Below are 21,852 nucleotides of genomic sequence, written 5' to 3' on the forward strand. Positions count from 1 at the left end.
GGTTTGTCTTACTCTGCCTCTCAATCTTTCTCTCTTTCCTTCGCTGCCATTCTTTCTGTTTCTTTTCTCGGAGGAAAGCCATTATTTCCATCACCCTCCACATTTCTGCCAAACTCTCTGTATCTGTCCGTGCCTGGCCAAAGGGAAGAAAAAACCATTCGGAGCTGAATTTCATTTCCTCGCTCGCACATACAGTTTTTTTATGATTGCTTCGTGGTGTGGAATTAGATTTTGAAATTATTTTTCTGTTGCACACAACATAACTATATCGCGCTGCAGTGACTGTTGTTATTTAAAGTTTGTGTACGTGCATCTCCCCTCACTGATAGTGGAGGTGAATTTTCTTTCTCGGATGCATTTAAATGAAACAGTAATGGCAGCTCCAACACCGGACCAGCAGAAATCCTGGTTCATCCGTGTGGAAGAGATGAAGTGATCAACCTATCAGGATACAAAGTGCACATTAACAGGCCTGATTAGCAGCAGAGTGAGATCGCACAGCAGTAAACCTCCTCCTCTCCTGCAGTCTGTTATTTTCCTCTCGTGTAAAGAGGAACACTGAACCTTAAAAGGTAGAACATAATCAGCCTGTGTAGCACTGACCTGCACCCTGCACACTGCCATCTCATTGTGTCTGCCAGGTGTGTTAATGACATTTGGTGAGATTAGCTTTTCACAGTGCTGTTGTTACTGACCTGCTCTGTGTGTGTTTGTGTGAGCGCCTTTCTCCATTTAAGACCCAAACTTTCCCTCAACCCACCTCTCTCTTTTTTCACTTCAAGCTTTTCTCTCACTACAGTACACCTCTTATTTCACTCGGACCTGTTATTAAACCTCAGAGCAGTTAGTTGATCTGATCAGTGTGCGCTGTAACATTGTTTACCCCAGTGGGACCTGGATGTTATAGACATACTCATCTCTATCCCTCTTGTTTTTTCTCCCCGAGTCGAGCAATAAAATAATTTCTCTGGGGAAAAACTGGATGGGGCCTCAAAATCATACCTCACATACACAAGGGCTGTCTCAAGCAAAGTGCAAAGACACACACAAAGCTGTGAGCAAACACGTTCTGTTTATCTGGATGTGGATGTTGTGGATGACTCAAAGCAATCAAAGCCCAGAGCCCTGGATCACCACGAGGCCCCTCCTATACGAGCCCACAGCAGATGGAGGCCAGTGGTGAGAGGTAATGCTGCCTACTACTGCGAGACAGTAAAACACACATAGTGACAGATGTCAGAGTTTGCTGTGTCTGAGAAAATATCTGATAGACCAGCCTGAATAGGACTGCTGTCTCTGCCCGCACAGAGGAGGACAGGTTTATATTTAGTCCTGATGCATCTTGATTTTATCTTCCTCTCTTCAACACACTGATTCTGACATTTCTGCAACACTCAGAGGTTTGAGAGGAGGGAAAGATCCGTCTAGCTTTGCTGTGCATGCATGTGTGTGCTCATGTGTATCTGCATGTGTGACATTGTGACAGATGGATTGCCTCCAGAAAAAGAGATTTTTCCTGTTTCTGTCTCTGTTTTGTGTAAATGGGTGGGAGTACTAATGAGGGAATATTATGAGGCAGGTGCAGGGCTGAAGGAAAGCAGGAGAGTCAATGCTGCGAGTTAATGAGGAGTTGTATGTATAGAGGGGAAGGTGAAGCATGGCTGTAGAGGAATACAGTAAAGCTCACAGAGCAGAGGAGGAGAAACGCTCATTAAAACAAACAGCGGGCGATAGATAGAAACTCCTCAGCTTGAAAACGATCTGAATTTTCCCTCCCAGAGTCTCCAGGGCTCTCAGGTGGAATTGAGCGCTGAGGGCGTCTCTGAGTGAACCATTCCAGTTTTCTCTTGTGAAGTCGACAGGTGGAGCCGGACAAAAAGAGCTGACAGCCTGTCTCCCTCCTCCACCCAGCTTCATCCTCTCACTCCATCACTCTGTTTGCTGCTTTGCCTTGGGATGTTTTTTTTCTTTTGCCCCCAGCACTTACAAACTGTCGGATAACTTTCAGTATAGATTTATCAAGTGACGCTCAGTGAACATGTCTGCTATTGAGAAGTTGTTTACTACAGAGCAGGTGTTGTGCTGCATTAATACCATGGATAGCTGCAAGGATTATTCAATTGCACAATATAGGGCTGCAACTAACAACTATTTTGATAATCTATTAATCTGTTGATTATTTCTTTCGGATAAAAATCAAAAAAGCAAAATTGTAGTATCTACCATTATATTCAAAACAAAAAATATAATATAATATATCTAATTTTCTTGTACAATGCAATGTTAATATATCAATAATGTAATTCAGGTAATATCTTGATGATTTACTTAATTTCACATGAAAAAGGAAAGTACAGACAAGGCCACTACAATAAAAAAACATTGGGGATGCAGCCATGAACTGAGTGTAAGAGGGAAATGTAATTAACTAATAGATATTTAATCAGATATTGCTCAAATTTCTGTTGTGTAAAAATAAAAGATTCACTTTAGGTTGTATCTGACTAATAGCATGAAATGTTGAAAAACTTCATAATGTTATGTTACACCCAAGTGTCTCTCCGACCGAATTTCAGCTCTCTCTCTATTTCATGATGGTTTAATGAAGCAGGGCATTAGCTTTATCAAGAGTTAGCGTTAAATTAGCTTTACGAGTTGCGTTAGCTTACGAACAGCTTTACTACCACGGTACACTGTCCTCCGCTGTCCTCTGCTGTCCTCCGCTTCCCAGCTATGGGCCCATCACAAAACAGAGAAGAGAGAAAATAGACGGAGTTTCAGTCTTTTAAGTTTGCTTTTAAATAAACGTTAGAAACAGGAATCGTCCGTTTGTCTGTGTTAACGGACGCTAATCTGCCGGAGGCAGACACATCATCAGCACTGCACAACAAACGGATACTCCTCATTGAAAAATAATCAATGTTTATCCCAAAGAAGACCGGAGATGTTGTAACTTCCTGTGTTCACAGCGCATACCGCACATCATAACAAAGACCCAACAAATTGATGATGAAATTTGTTCCGAATAATTTGGATTGTATTTGTGTCGTGTTGGTCAGCCTGCACTCTGTCAGGGTTTGTTGACACAGCAGTTGAATGCATGATAGTGAGCTTGATGAAGTGAACGGCGGGTCAGGGAGGATAATGGAACTGAGGGATGGAGGGATCAGCCAGGAGGACACAGGAGGGGCCTGGTGACCAGGTCTTTTCTATTAACTCAGGAGGCAGGCTGAGGCGAGCGGGGGAATCAGGCTGGGCTCTGCCTCTCCCTGCCTGCTTGTTAGACCAAACGTCCAAACTGCAGAGAGGGAGAGGAGAATATTGCTCAAAGGTCCAGTGGTGATTGACCCTGTGTTTTCATCAGCCTGGGCCATCCTGATAACACTTCTTACTCCCCTACCAGAGCACAATATTAGAGATACGGCTGCAAAGACGGGCTTAGTTTGGTTTCATTGGCTTTACCCCCAAACACACACATTGTCACCTCGCTTTCATTTTCTGTTTTAAATCCCTTTTTTTCATTTCTCTCAACCCTGCAAAAGGATTTCTTTCTATTTACTCTATTTGTTGAATTTGTTTTCAGAATTATATTTTCTCACTTGACTAAACACAATGTTTAATTCATTGCAAAATTGAGATATCCACAGTCTCAGGAGGAAGGATCCAAATGTGTATGAATCCAACACTACAAAGTTAGTTGTTATTAGTATATAAAAGGAGAAATATTGTTCTTTCTACAACGACTCTTGAGACATTTGAGCAAGATGTATTTGTCTCCTCTTCCCATTATATACAGGCTGTAATCAGCACTCACTGCTATATATATGCCGGACTCCATCATCAGTGCTCACTTCAAGTCCTTAGGAACGGTTTGGTGACTCTGATTTTCATTCAAGCTGTTAAATATTATATTTACACCAAATATTTAAGGGTCCTTGTTTGTAAGCTGCACTGTATGGGATCTGAATATTACGGGCTGTTTTGTTTTTTGTTTATCCCCATGAGACGATCTAATCAGTGATGTTTTCTGTGTGCTGCAGGTCTCAGGTCTGTCTCCTGGAGACAACCAGACCCCAGGACTGCTGCTGGCTCCAGGCGTGAGGTGGGGACAGACACCCATTAACCAGCTCACACCTTGGGATACAGATGAGCCCCCTGCCAAGCAGCATCGTGACAGCGAGCCCAGCGGTAATGATTCACACACACAATATAAGTTAAAACACACACATTCACCCATGTTCTTACTCCACCAGTTTTACATCATCACTATGCCTGCACATGGCAGATATAAGCATGTACATAGTGCACACACACATGCTGCACCCCAGATGGCTCTGGCCTGCTACACCAGCATCCAATGCTAATGAGACATCTTGGCTGACTTGGCCTACATAAAATACATGCTAACCTCAACAACATGCATACTTTACACACAATCATGCATAATTAACATCCACAAACAGCATCTTTACATAAATCAGCTTAATTATGCACACAATCAGAGAAATCTCAGTTTGATATCAAGAAGTAAAAAAAAAATGATGCGAAGTTTAAATCCAAATCCACCTTCACAAGTCCTCCAGTCCCTCATGATTCCTTCTCCACTCTTCTCTCATCTTATCGTCCCTGTTAATGTTATTCTGTCACTAACTGAAGCTGATTCAGTCTAATTTAAATGCAGTGAAACTCTGAACGTCCTCTAAATGATCTCCACCAGGTCTAATTTAGATGTCGACCTTATTCTATTCCTGCCCCTTTAAAAAGAGCAGAAGTGGTTCTGCAGCGCACACTGAGGAGTGAAGCCAGTGTTGTAGTTTGTTACTCTTATTGTAATGAACTCACCCAGAATAGCTCTGCCCTACAGCAGTTAATTTCCTTCCATTGCTCCGCTGGCCTCTGCCTCCTGCTCATCACAAACGTGTCTCATTTAAGAAGAACACTGGCACACAGCTCGCTCCTGTGGAAACTCAACAAATCCAGATTGTAGACAGCTGCTGCTCAGTGGGAGCAAAGCATCATGGTCAAGACAACGATTCAGCTCCTGCTAAGGTATATATAACTTGTCTTGTAATTGGAATTCACATATATTTACATTATTAGAAAAAGATTCAGTTTTGATGGGATTATACGGAGCACTGCAACCCCCTGCAGTGTGGCCACAGTCTCCTGCTGTGCATTGAGGGTCCAGTTGATTGTGTGTAAGCCTTCAATTCCTGCCCCCCCTCCCAACTTCCCCACTGCCACACTGCAGCTCAGAGTGCAGCGTGAGGAGAGTGAGATGTCACAGACCGAGCACGCTGTCACATATGACACTCTGAATCCCAGCATAGCGTTGCATATTGATTTGCGTGTGTGCGCTATTCCAAACTGTGACTGGCGTTTGCAGCAAAGCCAGCTCCTCTCCACACTTCATTGAACTGTTTCCACAAAGTTCTCTGCCAACTGTGCCAGAATTAATCAACACTCTTTTTAACAGAAACTTCACTGTTGTGTTTGTTCAACAAAGTTTGTCCCTGAAGAAGAACTTTTGTTTCATCCAAAGTTTCTTTATGCAAAAATAGTTCTTAGTTTATAGTTTGATGCCTCTTTAGAGTTCAGCAATTTGTGAAGTCAATAAATAAATAAAATAGTTTTTAAAAGGGAATGTGGCACTTTTGAAAATCTTCATTCTGAGATACAAGACAGCAGAAGCAACCTTTGAATACATTAAATATTAATGCACTTATTTCCATTAATTAACCTTTGCAGACCAGGCCTCTGAATTTAGGTCAATGTTGTGTCATGATTATGAAATTATTTTTCTTATATGCTGCATGTTTTTCTAAAGCATTGAAGAAATTATGAAGGACAGAAACAAAGAATTTGAGGACAAAATAATAAATAAGAATTTCTTATCATTGCCATCTCTGCATTAAAACTGTAAAACTTAATAAGAATTATTTTTATCCATTTGATCAGGATCATTTTATGAAGATGAGCCACAAAAGAAGGGAAATGAAACACAGTGTTGGTAAAGATGACGAGTGAATTATGAACAGAACTGGCCTCTCCTCGAGAGTCTTCTTCTCTTTCTTTCTTTTCTTCTCTCCATCTCTCTTTATCTCTCCCTCCCTCTCCATCAGTCTCTTCTCTGGCTATTATATCAGCAGGGAGAATGCATAATGAATGAATAAATGAATAATGTCAGCTCCTTTTTTACTCTTTTTAGCTTTTTGCATGCTGAGATTTAGCCTTTGGCCCCTTTGTAGACTAGTGGGTTATTTTTGGACTTGGACCCTGGCAGGGGGAGCTAGAGATGAGGGAGTAGGAGCCGATGAATAAAGGAGGGAGGCTGCAGTCAAATCCAATATGGCTTTGTCTTCACCAGCACAGCCTCAGCATTGAGCGCCTCAGGGCAGAGAAATGATTGGCTCAGAGTGTCTGGGTAAACACAGACTCCTACACAGATAATAGTGTTGACTGCAGCATGTATGCTTTCAAATTCAGTGAAACATTTGTTCAACTTGTAGCAAAAGAATTTGCAGTTTTCTGTCTCTATTTGATTTTAGAATATCAGCACTCCTGTTTTTGGCCTGTCTGCACTTACCAAATACCCCATCAGGATATATCTACTTTAACATTTTGCTTTAATGGTCTTACAGCTTTATATACAGTTGATTAATCGATATCTTTTGACTCTTCCTTCTGTTTTTTCCTCTCTAGGTCCGACCTGGGCTGCACCAGTAGCAGCAGTGAGCCAGTCCAGCCTCCTGCCCCACACCTACGCCCTCCACCAGCCGCCCTCCTTCAGCCACAGCGTGACCACGCAGTCGGCCATCATAGGAGTCACCCCATCCATCCAGACACCTGTTCTTCTACAGCACCCACTGATGACCGCCCACTTCCAGCTGACGCCACAGTCGACCCAGCAGCCACCCTCAATGGTTCTGAGCATGCCCAGTCAGTCTCCGTACCACTCCACTCAGCCCACAGTCGCACCTTCCTCCCTCACTGCTAACCAGGTGGTGCATCCGAACCCTCACAGCGTGATTGGCAACGGACACTTAACCTCTCACCCCGGCCTCATCCAGCCCCCCGCCCTACCTCTGACCAATGGACAGGCAGCAGCAGCACAGGCTCCGCCCTCAGCTGCAGACAATCAGGACGGTCCTAACAGGCTGCAAATGCTGCGGACAGTTGGGATGGGGAAGTACGAGTTCAGCGACCCGGGACATCCTAAAGGTAAGCACAGACAGCCTCAGCTGATGCACTCTTCACAGGTTTCTTAGACTCACCAGATATTGAACCTGTCACGACTCCTTTTAAAGGCTGAATCAAAGCAGATCTGTTCAGCCGGTAACCTGAGCTCAGAGAAGAATCCAAGCAAGGGAGCTGTTAGGTATTAAATCAATGTACTCTAAGCTCTCTGTTTCTTCTGACCTCCCCTTATGTGGGGCTGCGCTTGAATGAAGCATATAGTCCCCTCTCCTGCCCTCTCTGTCTGTGTACCAGAGCAGTTTTCAGATGCCAACAGTCATAAACAAGACGGCAAACAGTCGAGCACGGGGCTGTTAAAATACAACCAGAGCCAATTCACTTCAAAGCTGCTCCAAGGTCGCAGAGAACGGAGGTGCACCTGAAACAACCTCTGATACTGCTGCTGTAAGGTGGATTCTTTGGAAAGAAGAACATTTTGTTTTGATGCTAGTACACAACATCATTCTGTACTGTTGTGCTCTGAAGCGTGTCAGGTTTCTCTTTGCAGTACGCGTATTTGCACGGCTCACAAAGCCTCCTAAACACCAGGCAGGAAGAGCTTTCAGTCCCTGCCCTCTCCTCTCTCTCTCAATCGTTTGAAGCCTTGTTGACTCGCTCTGTGTTTGTGAAGGTGCTTCAGAGCTGCGACTCATGTCTGAGTCTGCGAGCTGTAAATTGGTGTTTGGTTTAACCTTGGGAGTTTATGATGCAGGGCACCAGAAACAGACGTTCACAATCCCCCGACCAATTTTCACATTTAATGAAGCTTTTAATTTAGGTTTGGATTGTTTTCTTTGTCCTGACTCGTTTTGATCAATAAAATGTGCAAATGAACTTGTAGATTGCAGAAAAGCAATTATTTTGGGGGCTGCCTGTGAAACATTGAAATGAGACTGCAGGTAGAATTGGAAATGGATAATTAGACTCCTCTGCTTGGTCCAGTCTTATTGAATGAGAGCTTCTTAGCTTCTGTGCTCAAATAGGCTGTCTTCATACATTAATGATTGACCTAAATCACCTAAGAAGCTCGAGTTGAATTATAATGACACATCTTCATGTATTCTTTTTAATGTTTGAATAGATTGAACAGTGAAAAGTACTTTGTTGACAGGAACACTTCACTTTGCTGCTGTAATCACAACAATGCAGCCCCGACCGAGGCCCTGAGCCTCCGTCTCTGCTCACTGCTGTCTGTGTCTCTGCTTCTCTGTATTTCTGATTATCTCTCTTACAGTTCCCATTTCCGTTATTTCTTTTCTCCCCCCCTCTGCTAGACGTCAAAGGCATTCTTAACTCTTCCACATTCTGTTTTAAATCTGGACAGTGAGCTCTTGCGACCTGCATTCTGGCTCACTTCTGTTTCACTTATCTCAGACCTGCTGTTTGCACTTCTGCTGAGACAAAAAACAAACTATATTAAGTTTGTGAAGAGAAAGGAAGCAGCTACAGGTTAGAGTTCAGTTTCTGCAGCCTCTAATGGCTGAAGTGAGGATAAGAGATTTTTAGTTACACACACATCTGGCATCAAACTAGGCAGCAAATAAAGTCACGGCATCCACACACAAACCCCTCATATACTACTGGCATGCACACAATTCACTCATTCATTCAGGGTGAAAGTAGCCAGAGCTTCTAAGGTTAAAGCCAAAATAAAGTAATAAATATGGTGCTCCAACTCACACTGTACCAGGCACTGACGTGGAATACTTTGATTGAGTTACTGATGAATAATCATCCTGACAGACGTCCAAAATATCCTCAAATTCAGGCATTAACTTGGAGAATTTGTTCCCTTTTTGTGGGTGTTTAAATCATGAGAGACTGTAACAGTGAGATGTCGTGTGGGTCACGTCAGAGGGTTTTCAGAAGGGATTTTACAACAAACAGTTTAAACACTAAAGCCACTACTTAGCTAAAAAGGAATACATCTTACGATGCTAGCAGGCGCTGATATGCAGATGAGGCTTTGTGGCTTTTTGAAGTCCTGGATCTTGGAGGAGCTGACGGAGCTCTTCAGCCGTAGTCCAGCTCTGCAAGGGGCCTCTCGGTGTTTGTCTACAAATGTGTGTGCAGTTAGACGCCTGCCCAGCTTCTTGGGTGTGACTGCATGCATGTCTTGTCAGATGTCGGCCTTGCAGCCTTAAAGCCAAACAGCTCAGTGACAGAAATCAGACTCTGTGTTTGATTTGGCTTTGCCTTGGAAGGGAGCAATTTGTCTCCGCTCTGCATCAGTGGGCACATCAACAACTGTGTGCTCCTCTCTGCATGGCTGTGTTTGTCTGTGCAGATTTTTTTGCATTTCTGTTTACATTATATAGTGCGTGTGTGTTCGTATATCTCTGTGCAAATGCCATGCGTTTGTTTGTATGAAGATTCCCACATGGCAGCTTGAGGGCAGCTTTAACCTCATCACCTCCTGAGATATGAGATCTGCCTCCTCCATCCACAGCAGCTTTTTCATCATAGCTGCCTGTCAAAGTGAACAAATCAAACTCCACACCTTCTTTCAATTGTTAATTTTCTGTCACACCTCCCACTCCTCGCTCATTTTTCTATTGTCTTCTTTTCGAGCTTTCAAGCTCTTAAATAATCTCTCCACGTCTGCAGCTCGAGCCGCAGCGATCACAGCTGTCAGCACATTCTGTCAAACTTGGGATTACAGGATGACAGGCATTGTTGTTTTAAAATGACAATAAACAAACAGAAGAGTAGGACACAGGGAGGCGAGAGAAGAAGAGAGAGGCTGAAGATGAGAGAGAGAGAGAGATGCTGAGAGAGGAGTTGGTGTGTCTATTGACCGAGTCGTTACAATCGATGTCTGTCTTGATGAATATCAGCCAGGAGAAGCTCGTGCCGAGCTCAGCAGGGACGGACCGGCTCACTGCAGACCTGATTGAGTACTTTTTAAAGGCAGATCATGACTGGAAAACACATAAATATCAATTGGAAGTTATTATTTCTACATTTCCTTGCCTGTTTGTTTTTCAATGGTTACCACTGTCACCTATAGCGACCGCTCAAATTATATTTTTGATTTGATTTTCAGCTGGAGGTCTGTTTGTAGCTGCGTTGTGGTTGTGCTGCACATTGTGAAAACATTTTTGTTTGTAAAAGCCTTTAAACATGTTGCAGATGAAGGGCAGTCTTAGAGAGAATGAGATTCAGATTGAAGTTTGAGATCTTTTAGTTTAATATCAGTGTGTTAGTTTGTTACAGCAAGACCAGCACGGCCTCACATCCAGAGCTGGTTCACCTTTCCTCTGCTGTCACCGTCTCATCTGCCGTCTCGGCCGTATTCAAATTCTGGCCTCTGGTTTGTTTACTGTTGGACCGAGCATATTTGTTCTCCAGAATTACTGTCCACTAGTGTATTAGTAATTTGCACGTTAGCTATAATGCAACCCCTAAGTAAGGAAATTATAAAGACAAAATGAATAAGATAGTGGCTGTTTACAAGGCAAAGTTGTGTGTGTGCTGGTGCTGTTTATTCAAGAGAGAAATCTGCATCTTGTCTTGACACTTATCAAAAGTTAATTTAGGAAATTTGCTTTTCTGGTTTACGATGTATCTTTATAATGGCTTTATATTTCTGGAAATGTTGCACAGATTACATCTCTCTCACCTCGTCTAAAGAGTGAAGCAGCTACAATAAAGCTCACATTTATTATCGTCTTATTAGTGATGCATAAATATTTGTTTTGATTCAACCACTAGGCATACAAGGCCAGCATGACAGGCTGTTATTAAAAAAGCACAGCCACTTTGTGATCGCCGCACTGAGAGCATTAATCACAGCGAGCACATTCATTAAACCCTCCCCTCTCCTTCCTCTCCCTCTCCCTCTGTCTCTCCTTCTCTTGATAGAGTGCAGACCATCTCCACCAATCCGCACTGCTAATTACACAAAAGTCTTTCAACGCCACAAATACAAAACTGAATCTTTAAGCTATTGTATTTGAAAAACTCAACTTCCAATATGCTGACTGGGATCAGCATCTGTGGTAAATTAATTGAAGTGTCTGTGGTGTTGTGCTGAGTGATTATCCTAAAGCTCCACGTCAGGATTAGCTAAAGCAGAAAACCAAAAACAGGCTTAACTTTGAATAAGAAATGCATGAATTTTTAAGTGTTTTCTCAGTGGCTTTATTATAATATGGAATCCACAAGAGCTGCAGATGTGGCAAATTATTAATGAGGTTGAGATTTATTCCAATCACTGTGGACTCACTGTGAGCAGGTATTTCTCTTAAATGAATTCATGCAGTACCACAGTGATATGCTTATGAATAGTCTTGGCACATGGGTTTATATGGGAGCTACATATTAATGATATTGACTCAAATATCTCATTTTCAGCAGGGAGTGTGCAGGTGTAGCTGAACATGTAGCTGAACATCTTCCTCACATTGTCTCTTTAGTTGTTCTAAGAACAGCTTCCATTGAGATGTTTTCACAGTTTCTAGTACGACTCAGGCTCTCAGGAGGGAGCAAAAATAGAAGGAAAGGAAGGGAAGAAACATGAGACGTGCCGTATCGGCGTGTCATGAGCCGAAGAAGGCAATCTTCTCACCCTCCTTCTTTCTCTCCCTCGTTATCGTACTTTACCAGAGAGGAGCCCCGTCAGGAGCCCCATACATTATATCCCCCCATTGTTAAAATAGGGATGGTGGTTAGCTCATTAAGATTCATCAATCCTCATCCATGCTGAATGCAGCTCCGGCTTTATTAATCACCATGATTTTCAAGATAAAGCTCAGTGGCAGGACCGGGAGCCTGACAGCCTCGACTCCTATGTGCATCATCATATAAGTGGTGCAGCCGCTGGGCTCCCTGCCACACCTCCCTCCCTCCTATATACTCTCCTCACCCTATACTCTTCTCCCCCACTCCTGTCCTCTTCACTGTATTATTTCTTTAGTTGTCTATTTCTTTCACTCTCCTCTCACGCAGAGCATCCTCTCCAGCCCCCCCTGCCATGCTAACATCCACCTGCTACACATACCCACTTATAGCCTCTGCTTTCTTTTCCTGCCTTCTCTCTCTTTTTTTCATCTTCTGTATCTCCTCCCTCACTTTATTCGCCACCTGTTCCATACTTCTCTAACTTTTGTCTCTCCACCCCTTCTTTCTCTACTCTGTTGATGCTGTTCTCTTTAATGTGTTGTTTTTTAAGCATGGAAGTTTGGTTAGCAAAGTGGGCTAACCAGATTGCTAATTTGTCTCTGACAGCTGGTCCAAGTTTCCGATGGCTGTTTTCATCTAAAAAGCCAAATCAGACTCTCTCTTGTCTTATTGTAGAAAAGTCTGAGCTAGCACTCAGTATTTAATGCAAAATCTATGTCTGTACATTTAAATAATCTGCTACTGAAGTGAAAACACTCTCAAGTCAAATAGTTCATCTGCCAGAGCTGTGATGAATTAGAGGGACAGAAAATACGAGTTTAATTCCCATGCTTTCCCAGATCTCACACTGGAACAGTGCCATTTGCCTACATGAGGTGTTCACTGCCCTCAGGTGTGTTGGAGCAAATTGATCTGGGTGTAAAGTAGTGTCAAAGTGAAAAGAGGTTCCACCTTAAATGTGTCTGAATCTCAAGCACCTCATGTCAGAGACGATCTGATGTCACGGATTAATCAGCACGAGTCAGATGTCGATGTGTTATTCCTCACATCAGCCATGAAATAAGTGCTAATGCATTTTCAATGAGGCTGAGTGTAAACACAGCAGATGTTAGCAGGAAGCCAGTCAATAGTGGATGTTTCTCTCTAATGAGAAGTTTAATCGTAACAGGGAGAGAACTCAGGATCCAAAACAGCAGCAGACGTGCTGCAACATCTCAGCAGAAACATCCAGAAGAAGTTCAGCAGTATTAGCTCGCTGATGTTCACAGTGTGCTCGTTATCTGAGAGGATAGTCTCACTTTGTCATTAAACTTTTAAATGCATTCAGAAAATCAAATAAATACCAATGACTCGATGAGACCTTAGCATTCCCACAATAAACTCCACCCTTTTCACAAACTCTTTATTCCTCAGAGTTGTAGCAGAGCAGCAGGCTGAGCAGATCATTCTTCTGTGACAAAGACAAATGATAATGACTTGAATTGCATTCAAAAGATCTTTGGCACCGTGTAAGCTTCAAAGACTCAAAGTCTTCTTTAGCAATAAGATTTAACACAATGACAATTACAGAATGTGTTATTTCTACTAGAGGCTGCAGCTCTGAAGTGTGATTATCAGAATGACTGGCCTGACTCCACCTCAGGCTCCAGCAGCTCATCTCAGGTGTGCAGTCTGCTGAGAAGACTCCCACATACAAGCTAACCCCAGCACTAACCTTTCTGCTCGGGCTGCTGTGACTTTCACAAAGTTACCCAGTAAACACACGTTGTCTTCAGGGGGAGATGTGACATTTATCTCAGGCTGCACTGCTGACATTAGCTGTTGTTGTTTTTCTGTGTGTGTGTCAGAGTGTGTAGTTGTCCTGCTGTTTAGGATCAACATGGAGGCAATGTAGCCCATAGAGGCGAGTATCCTCTGAGTGCAAAGCTGGTACAGAATGTACACAAACCAAACTCATAAACACAGCCGAGGTGTGAACACAAGCTGGGGAGCAGATCTACTTTCTCTCTCTCACACACACTGGCAGCGCTGCTCCACCACTAGTGTGTGTCTGCTTCCTGAATGCCAAGGGTGGAGGAGGGCTTGAGACAGCTGATGCTGCTTCTTCCAGGCTGCAGTTGGAGGCAGCGGAGGAGAAAGTAACTTTAAACTGTGAATTAATATGTTTGTGTGTTTGCACTTTGTTTTATCTTAGGTTTATTTTCTCCTCAAATGCTCAGTACACCTCCTAACACTTAACATGTTGCTAATGTCTGTCTAATGATCGGCTCAGCTCCCAACAACAACCATGTGTCCTGTCATGGTGGTGCTTTGCTTACTGACTGTAAACTGTCCAAGGAAACCAACAGATATGGTCGATAGTTAAGTTTAGGTTTGTGTGGAGACTTTTAAAAGACAATATATGAATGTTGCTACCAGTGCCTGAGGTGATAAAAGATCCAGTCTGGCATTTCATCATCCAGAGTCTGTCTCAAGGGGAAGAACGAATGAAAAGATGAAATTATTTGTGTCAGTAGTTTCTTAAAGGATACATTCATACTGAGACACAAGACCTGTGTCCAGATGAGTCATTTCTCTCATTAGCCTTGTTTATCCACTGGGGTTTATTATGTAGCAGAACTCTGGCCCTCACTGTAATTTATATAAAATAGTAACTGAGCAATTTTAATGAAACAGGAGGATGGAGTGTTGCACACCCACTCAGTTCATCAAATCCCCTCCAAGCATACAGCATGTTATCTACACAAACCAGCCACTTCTCATAAACACACATTTTTATCAGGATTATTCTTCTATGACATTGTCTCACCTAAAACTGTGTGTGTGTGTGTGTGTGTGTGTGTGTGCGTGCGTGCGTGCGTTTGTAGGTACATTTGCATGTGTGTTTGCTCCTGCTTATGCATTGCTGTGCTTGTGTCTCTCTGCATCAGTGCTCTTGTGTTTCTGCACAATGGCAAAGTCATCTGTTGTGTTGTGGATGAATTACTGAACTCTGAGCAGAGTTTGACAATGATGTCTTGCATAATGCTTCAGCAAAATGTTTGCTAATCTGTGATGGGACCCAGTCTACTTTTAAAATTTCATGTGACAAACTTTTACAACAAATAAATCAAATCCTTATTGGCATTTTGCCCCTTTGGCACTTTGACAAATAAGCCGACCCTCAAATTCAAGGCTTAAGCTCAGCCTGTGGGGAAAAAAGTGGCTTTTTTAATCGTTCAGGCCTGTAGTCCTGTAAGCATTTTATCTCAGTTCCCAAGAGCAGTTCTTAGCAGAAAAAAGAAGTTTTGGATTTATTAAGCTTCCAAACCAACTTATAATCAGAAACTATTGCAGAGGAAAATAAATCCCACAGAGACACTGAATCTTTATCTTAAGGCATTTTTGTTATTCTGATTCATTAATACACGATGAGTCAGTTTGGTTATCAACTCATTTATCTAAATCAGTTTATTTTTCCAGCAGTACTATACAATGTGATAGAAATTCTTCCAAAACCAACAGTGGATATAGATAAATGAGTTGATAACCAAACTGACTCATCGTGTTTTAATGAATCAGAATAACAAGTTGGTTTTGGAAGAATTTCTATCACATTGTATCGCACTGCTGGAAAAATAAACGGTCCAATCAGAGGCTGTTGCTATGGAAACATTTGGCTGCTGCCTCTTGTACAATAAATGTAAATACAGCTTTTGGACATTCAGGTCTGACATGGAGAATGATTGCTTCATTTAATACAATGAATAAGCAACCCACGACATATAGTCACACAGCTCTTCACTTTGGTTATGGTAAATGCCATCGTGTAATTGGCTGTCACTGGCCAGCATTGCAATTGGTCGTTGGTGCACCAATCAGAGCCTTTATTCAATAGGTGGTGACTATCTATGCCGAGCTGACAGAACCAGACTGACAGACGGAATTTAGAATAAATTAGTGACCAAATTAATCTGACAAATTAACATGAAGCTGGCTTCAAGGTGTTGTTGGGATAATATCAGACTGTTTACTTCACATTTCATGAATCATATGAGCGAGAGGGGAAATATGTCATGTTGGATCTGCTTTGATGCTCAGACCACTGAGATGTGACATTTATGACACAGAGCACAAAAACTTCATCAGTTGTTGGATAAAGTCATAATATCTGGTAGCTGGCAACATTTTGACATTCACATTTTGTTCAGGTCCACAAATAAGCTTAAAAACAGCCACAGAGGAGATCTTCACTGACTGAGTTCGCTTCCTTCTGTTCCTGTCATGTGACCTGACAAGGTGACAGGTGTTGCCTCTGTACTCCCTAATACTCCCTTTAGGAGAAGCACGCTGCCATGTTGTAATAAATACTTCTGAGTGCCTCTGGTTCTCCTGGAACATTTTAATTGGACGTGAAAACAGGCATCATGACCGGATTTGTTTTTTTAGTTTAAAATATTCACAGTCGAATAAACGTTACACTTCTCTTTGAATTATTTCGCAACAGAAGTCATGTCCCAGTTATTCTAGTGGAGGATTATTCCTGGTGTGCATCTGTTGTAGGTTAGACTCACTCACACTGATTGCAAAGAGAGGAGACAGATTTGCACATTTTTGGTTTTATTGTTATCATTTATCTGCATAAAGGGAGGAGAAAAGTGTATGAGAAACAAACCTAGAGTCGGAAAAAATTTTGAAAAATTGACACATGAGCGCAGGAGCTGTACATTTTAACAGACCACAGCAGGAGAAACATCTTTTCTTTCTTCAATGCTATGTTTTACTTTCTTATTTTTACTGATAACTTATGCAGACTTTAATATAACACGGACAGGTTGAGACCCATTGAGTTTCTTAGGCAACCGTTTCCTAAAAAAACACTCTAAATGTTGTTAGCTTCAGGAACTAATAGAACATTTTAACCTCCTGTGAACTGTAACAAGCCTCACTTGTAACATCCAGCATGTGCATACTGTATTTTCCTACTTTCTGTCTTCGGAATTCAAGCCTAGGCAACTTTTGCCACTTCACTTTTTAAAATGTCTGCAGTGTTTCCTTTTTCTTGTAGCACCTGAAGGCAGCACAAGATGTGACAGTGCTCTTGTTTGCTGGCCACAGGAGTCTCCTCTCACTGAAACCTGTTTGAGACAGTATGACCACTCGTGTCCTTCTGTCCCCTCTGTCTGGTTAATGAGGACGCCACTGCACCCACCGTGACCAGAGAGAGAATTTCTCCTCTTTTTTTACTCCACACAAAAACAAATAACAAGAGAACATTACATGACATCCTTTCCTCCTGCCCTGAGCCTTCTTTTGTGTTTGCCTCGACTATACGTTCACATCTGACCCTTGGTCCAGAGTGTGCAGACAGGACAGAGCAGAGCTGAGCTTTCTGCTGCTGCAGATCTTTTCTGGCATGCTGATTGAAGAAGGCAACAAAGGCCCAGACGGCATCTTTGAGGGGCACAAGCTCCTCTCTCTCTCTCTCTCTCTGTGTCCCCTGTTCCCTCCCCTGGCTCAGTCCAGCCTGGTTGACAGCAGTGCTGAGGCTGCAGCAGCTCAGCTCAGCAGATGGAGCAGGGGGAATATAAAGCGTCCTCATCATGGACTATTCTATAAGGCTGTATGGTGCCACTGCTGCCCTACAGACTGAAATCAGGACAGAGAGAGACTCGAGGGGCCTCGAGGACTCCTGATGCCTCGATGAGCTGATTTGCTGGGTGTCGCTCAAACTGTTGAGACGTCTGCAGGAATGAATGAGGCTGTGATTGTTAGAGGTATGTTTCACAGAAACCCAGGTTGGATTGCACAAAGATCTGTAAGCTTTTATCCTTATAAAGTGTAATTTAAAAAAGATTTAAAAGATTGCATCTAGATGTCTGGCCTGATGGTGTTCATGACATGTAAAAGCTTTTAAAACCGGATTTTTCACCACTGTAAAAAATAATGGCTTATGAAACAATTGTTTTAAAAAGTGGAAAATCCTTGGTTAATTTTGTGCATACACATACTGTAGGTCACAAATCAGTGTGATTTTACAGTGTGCTCTATTCTCCTTTGGAACATTTTAAAAATACAAACATTTGAAATGCTCAGAGAAATACATTATAAATGCAAAAAACTAATTATATTTAAAGTTAAGTGTATTTGAGGGAAATTTGTTGAGCTAATCTCACATAAAACCCATTCATATAGAAATGACTTGATTACATCAGATGAAGGCCTTTCAATGCTTAGTAAAGCAACTTAATAAAGCTCCCAAAGCAACGGCATAAAATAATACAAAAATAATTACACCATATATAAACAACATTATTATATCATAAATATGTTTGAAATAGAATTGCATGACTTTTGTTTGGCCCAGTGAGCTTTTTTCAACTTCGTAAGCCAGAAAAATTAACCAGGTAAAGTAATAAGAATATCCCACTGCGTATATTTTTAAATGTTTTATATTTCATAGAGATGTGATCTGTAGTAGAAGAAGCTGAGTAGGGGGATTTAAAAATGCAAATTATATTTAATAGAATTCAGACTTCTGTGTATTGCCATGAAGTTTCCCTCCTTTTGTTTCTCTTGGTTTAAACAAATAACTTTGGAGCAAAACAAAATGAAGACTAATGAAAGTCTAAAATAACTGAAACCTACACAAACATGTAAAACGTCACTGAGGATTTATGTAGTTTTTTTTTACAATTGTAATTATACCTGTACTGTTTGTAGTTATACATAACAGAAATACACGTTTGCACGTTTGCAGGTTTCAAAAATATTTTCCCCCCTTTTTGAGGCTATCTGAGGATTTTGTGACCTGGTTTTAACTCAGCAAGGTTTAGCAGCACACAAATATAATTTTAACAAAATACAGAAATATCTCATTCAGACAAGGCATTAAGGATTTTTTGTCATGTAGCGTATTATTTGAAAAAACAACTGAACTCATAATTACAATCTGATCATTTATTCAACCCGATAATCTTGGTTATTAGTGCTCCACTTCACATGTGAACATCTCATCAGTCCTCTGACAGCATCACATCAGGCATTTAAAGGGGAAACACATTTTTAGTTGGAGTCCAACACTGAAAGCTTTCTGCTTGGAAAGAGTTCTTTAGTGAGCATTTACTCTGAATCTGCTCCTGGCTCACTCTCCTTATTCTGCTGCATGTTGAAAAGGAATTTCTCAAACATCCCGACTCATCAAAAGACATTTGTATGAGGAAGAATATTTTGATCTCCCTCAGTCCAATCAGCTTCAGTATAGGGAAAGTGTTGCTTTAATATGAGCTGTAAACAGATTGATTCTTTTTATCTTACAAATGTATTCTCATTAAATTAATAGTAATCATAGTGATCATGTCGCATAGTTAAAGAAATTCTTAGATTTTCTTTTTCTTTTTTCTTTTTTACAAATATAACATTTAATTATTATTTGATCTAAGAAGCGATACATGCATAATTCTTTTAATGATTTATATCTTTTAATTTTATCCTGAACAAATGATAATATAATATAATACAGTCTAATATGATATAATATAATATCACATATTAAAAGCATTTAATTCATATTTCTCTTTAACATTTAATGATAATTAGCTTAGCTTTATATCAAATGCAGACGCAGCATTAATTGAACTCAAGTCAACTAACGATTCTATTTTTTGTAGCCTAATTTGTATCATTTTGTGTTTTGCTCTCAAACTGCAAAAGTAAGAAATTTGAAAATTGATTTTAAAAAAACAGCCTAATAGTTTTATCATATTTTCTCTTTGTTTACAAAAAATTAATTTCATTTTCATACATAGTGTTGAAAATGTTCATGCATTGTTCCAGTATAAAATGTGTTGCACTGAAGTCTTTGTCCAAGCTTAATAAAATCATTGTGTCAGGGTTGTACATGGAGTTATTGATCAGCTAGCATGGTTTGTTCTGGGTAGTTAAACTGTGAGCGTTGCTGTGAATTGATTGTCGAAAGTTTAAAAGAGAACAAAAAGGTCACAGTGAAGCCATCAGAGTCCTTTCTGCTGCAACACATCCAATGTCATCCAGTCGTACATAAAAGTGGATGATTAGATGTTCACTTGAGCTGCAGAGACTTTTTGAGTATTTTTGTTGTATTTATTGTTCAAGTATTTTTCACAGGGTGCAATAGCTAGCTAATTTATTTATATAGCTTCTTTTGTACAAACATGCTGCCCCAAAGTGCTTTACGTGGGAACAAACAGATGAAAATAAAAACTGATCAAAAAATGATACCAACAAAAACATTTAGGTGTTAAAAATCAACCAAAGACAAAATAAACACCAGCATAAACATATTGTAACAAAAAAAACAAAACAAACATTGATTAAAAAAATTTTTTTTTTGTCATTTTACTCTTAATTTTGTATTTTGTGGACTGATTGCTTTCCTTTTTTAATCATCTTAGATGATAGTTAAGAAGTTAGGTTAAATATGTAAAACACATTGTGACACAGTGTGTCGCCAGAAAGAGATTTTGTGGGCAAGGTAAAATAAAAATCTTAAAAGCCACCCTGCCTTGTACCAATGTGTTCTGCTGCGATTTTAACATTTAATCAGATTTTTAACCTGACTTGTTCCTGACTGCATGTTGTACAAAGCTGATAAAAAATATTCTGAGTTTATGAACAAAAATCACATTTAGATTTGGGCGCAAACACAAAATGGTGCATCTACAGCATCCCATGTAAAATGGCTCAAATTTCAGCAGCCAATGATATGCTGCCTCGCCCTTTTACAGCGGCCAGATCACAGATCAGTGAGAAGACGACTACACCTTCACATAAGCTCTGATAGGTTACTGGAAACCTCACCGAGGACCCCATTGGCCCCAGCGCTCAGATGTTTTCCAGTAGAGTTACGAGGCTGAGCAGCAGAGTCGCCCTGTTTTCATTCCCCCTGTGCGCTGTGTCGACCAATCAGGAAGAGCCAGCTCAGGCCCTCAGTATGATAGTGAACAGCTTAGAGGAAGGAAACTACGCTAACATACGCAATCACTGTCTACAGCCCGTGATGTTCTCCAGAACTGTCGCACAATATTCCCAATGAGCATTTCTGTTTACTCCCTACAAAACAACCCCACAACTGTTTCCTCCATGTGGACTCCCCTCAGGAGATTCTTCTTTCAGAGTATTGAGACGTCTGCTGTTTCAAAGCCGCTGTGGTCCCATTGAACACGGCTGTGCCTCCACACACTCCATGCCAAAGCTGAGAATGGGGACGCCATGTGCAGTTTCATGGTCCCCGGTGTTGATGAGGTTTTCTGGGGGGCCATGATTATCTTTTCCATCAGGCATTCAGGTGTGTCTGCACGGCTCCGAGGGAGGCGGCCATTGTTTGCTGACACACTGAGTTCTCTGTCTCCCCCTCTCACTCTCTCTATTCTCGGGGCAAACGGATGCTATGCGCTGTGGCTGATTGGAGGTGAGAGCCATGTCGGTCTCTGAAGATTCACTAATGCAAACTCAAACTTGGTGTGTATTCACTATTCACAGTCCATGCCCACACAGTGATCAGATAGCTGGCCGACTGACAGGCAGCAGCGGTGGAGAGGAATGTGGAGAGCTGAGAGAGAGACGAATGAAAGACGAGGCAAACGCAGCCTTTGTGTTTGCATGTGTACGTACGGCTCGCTCTAACTCATGCTGCTGTGCATCGAGTCCAAACACAACAGACATGTTGTCAAAAACTGGATCCGTTGTTGTGTTTTTCTCCTGTTTGGTATTCAGCATGTTTAATAACCAGCTCATTTTCTTTCTGCTCATTAATTCATTGATGCAAAAACTGTGAAGGATGCAGCGCTCAGAGAAAAGGCTTTTACCAAACACGCCTCTGAATGCACCTTATTTGTCATGAGTCTTTATTCTGTATAATTTAATCTGCTGAATGAATTCAGAGCTGAGCTCCCAGTGTCAGTCAGGAGAATGGAAGGAGCTAAATGAGAGCATATTTCAGCCAAACAGAGGGAGAGAGTCATTCTGGGTTAATTA

General features: G+C 41.4%; 1 protein-coding gene across 1 annotated transcript in view; it reads left to right on the forward strand.

Moving 5' to 3' along the window:
• Positions 1 to 21,852, forward strand: part of LOC138585127 (kelch-like protein 29) — a 115,260-nt gene that overhangs the window by 52,233 nt on the left and 41,175 nt on the right. Inside the window, exons 3-4 of the mRNA XM_069657383.1 lie at positions 4,041 to 4,188; positions 6,703 to 7,221. Coding sequence (XP_069513484.1) covers positions 4,041 to 4,188; positions 6,703 to 7,221 — 667 coding nt within the window. The remainder of the gene's footprint in view (positions 1 to 4,040; positions 4,189 to 6,702; positions 7,222 to 21,852) is intronic.

The sequence above is a fragment of the Semicossyphus pulcher genome, unplaced genomic scaffold (genome assembly GCF_022749685.1).
Source record: "Semicossyphus pulcher isolate SPU_LCO1_2020_fin unplaced genomic scaffold, fSemPul1.0.p SCAF_11, whole genome shotgun sequence".
In the NCBI taxonomy this organism is placed as follows: domain Eukaryota; kingdom Metazoa; phylum Chordata; class Actinopteri; order Labriformes; family Labridae; genus Semicossyphus; species Semicossyphus pulcher.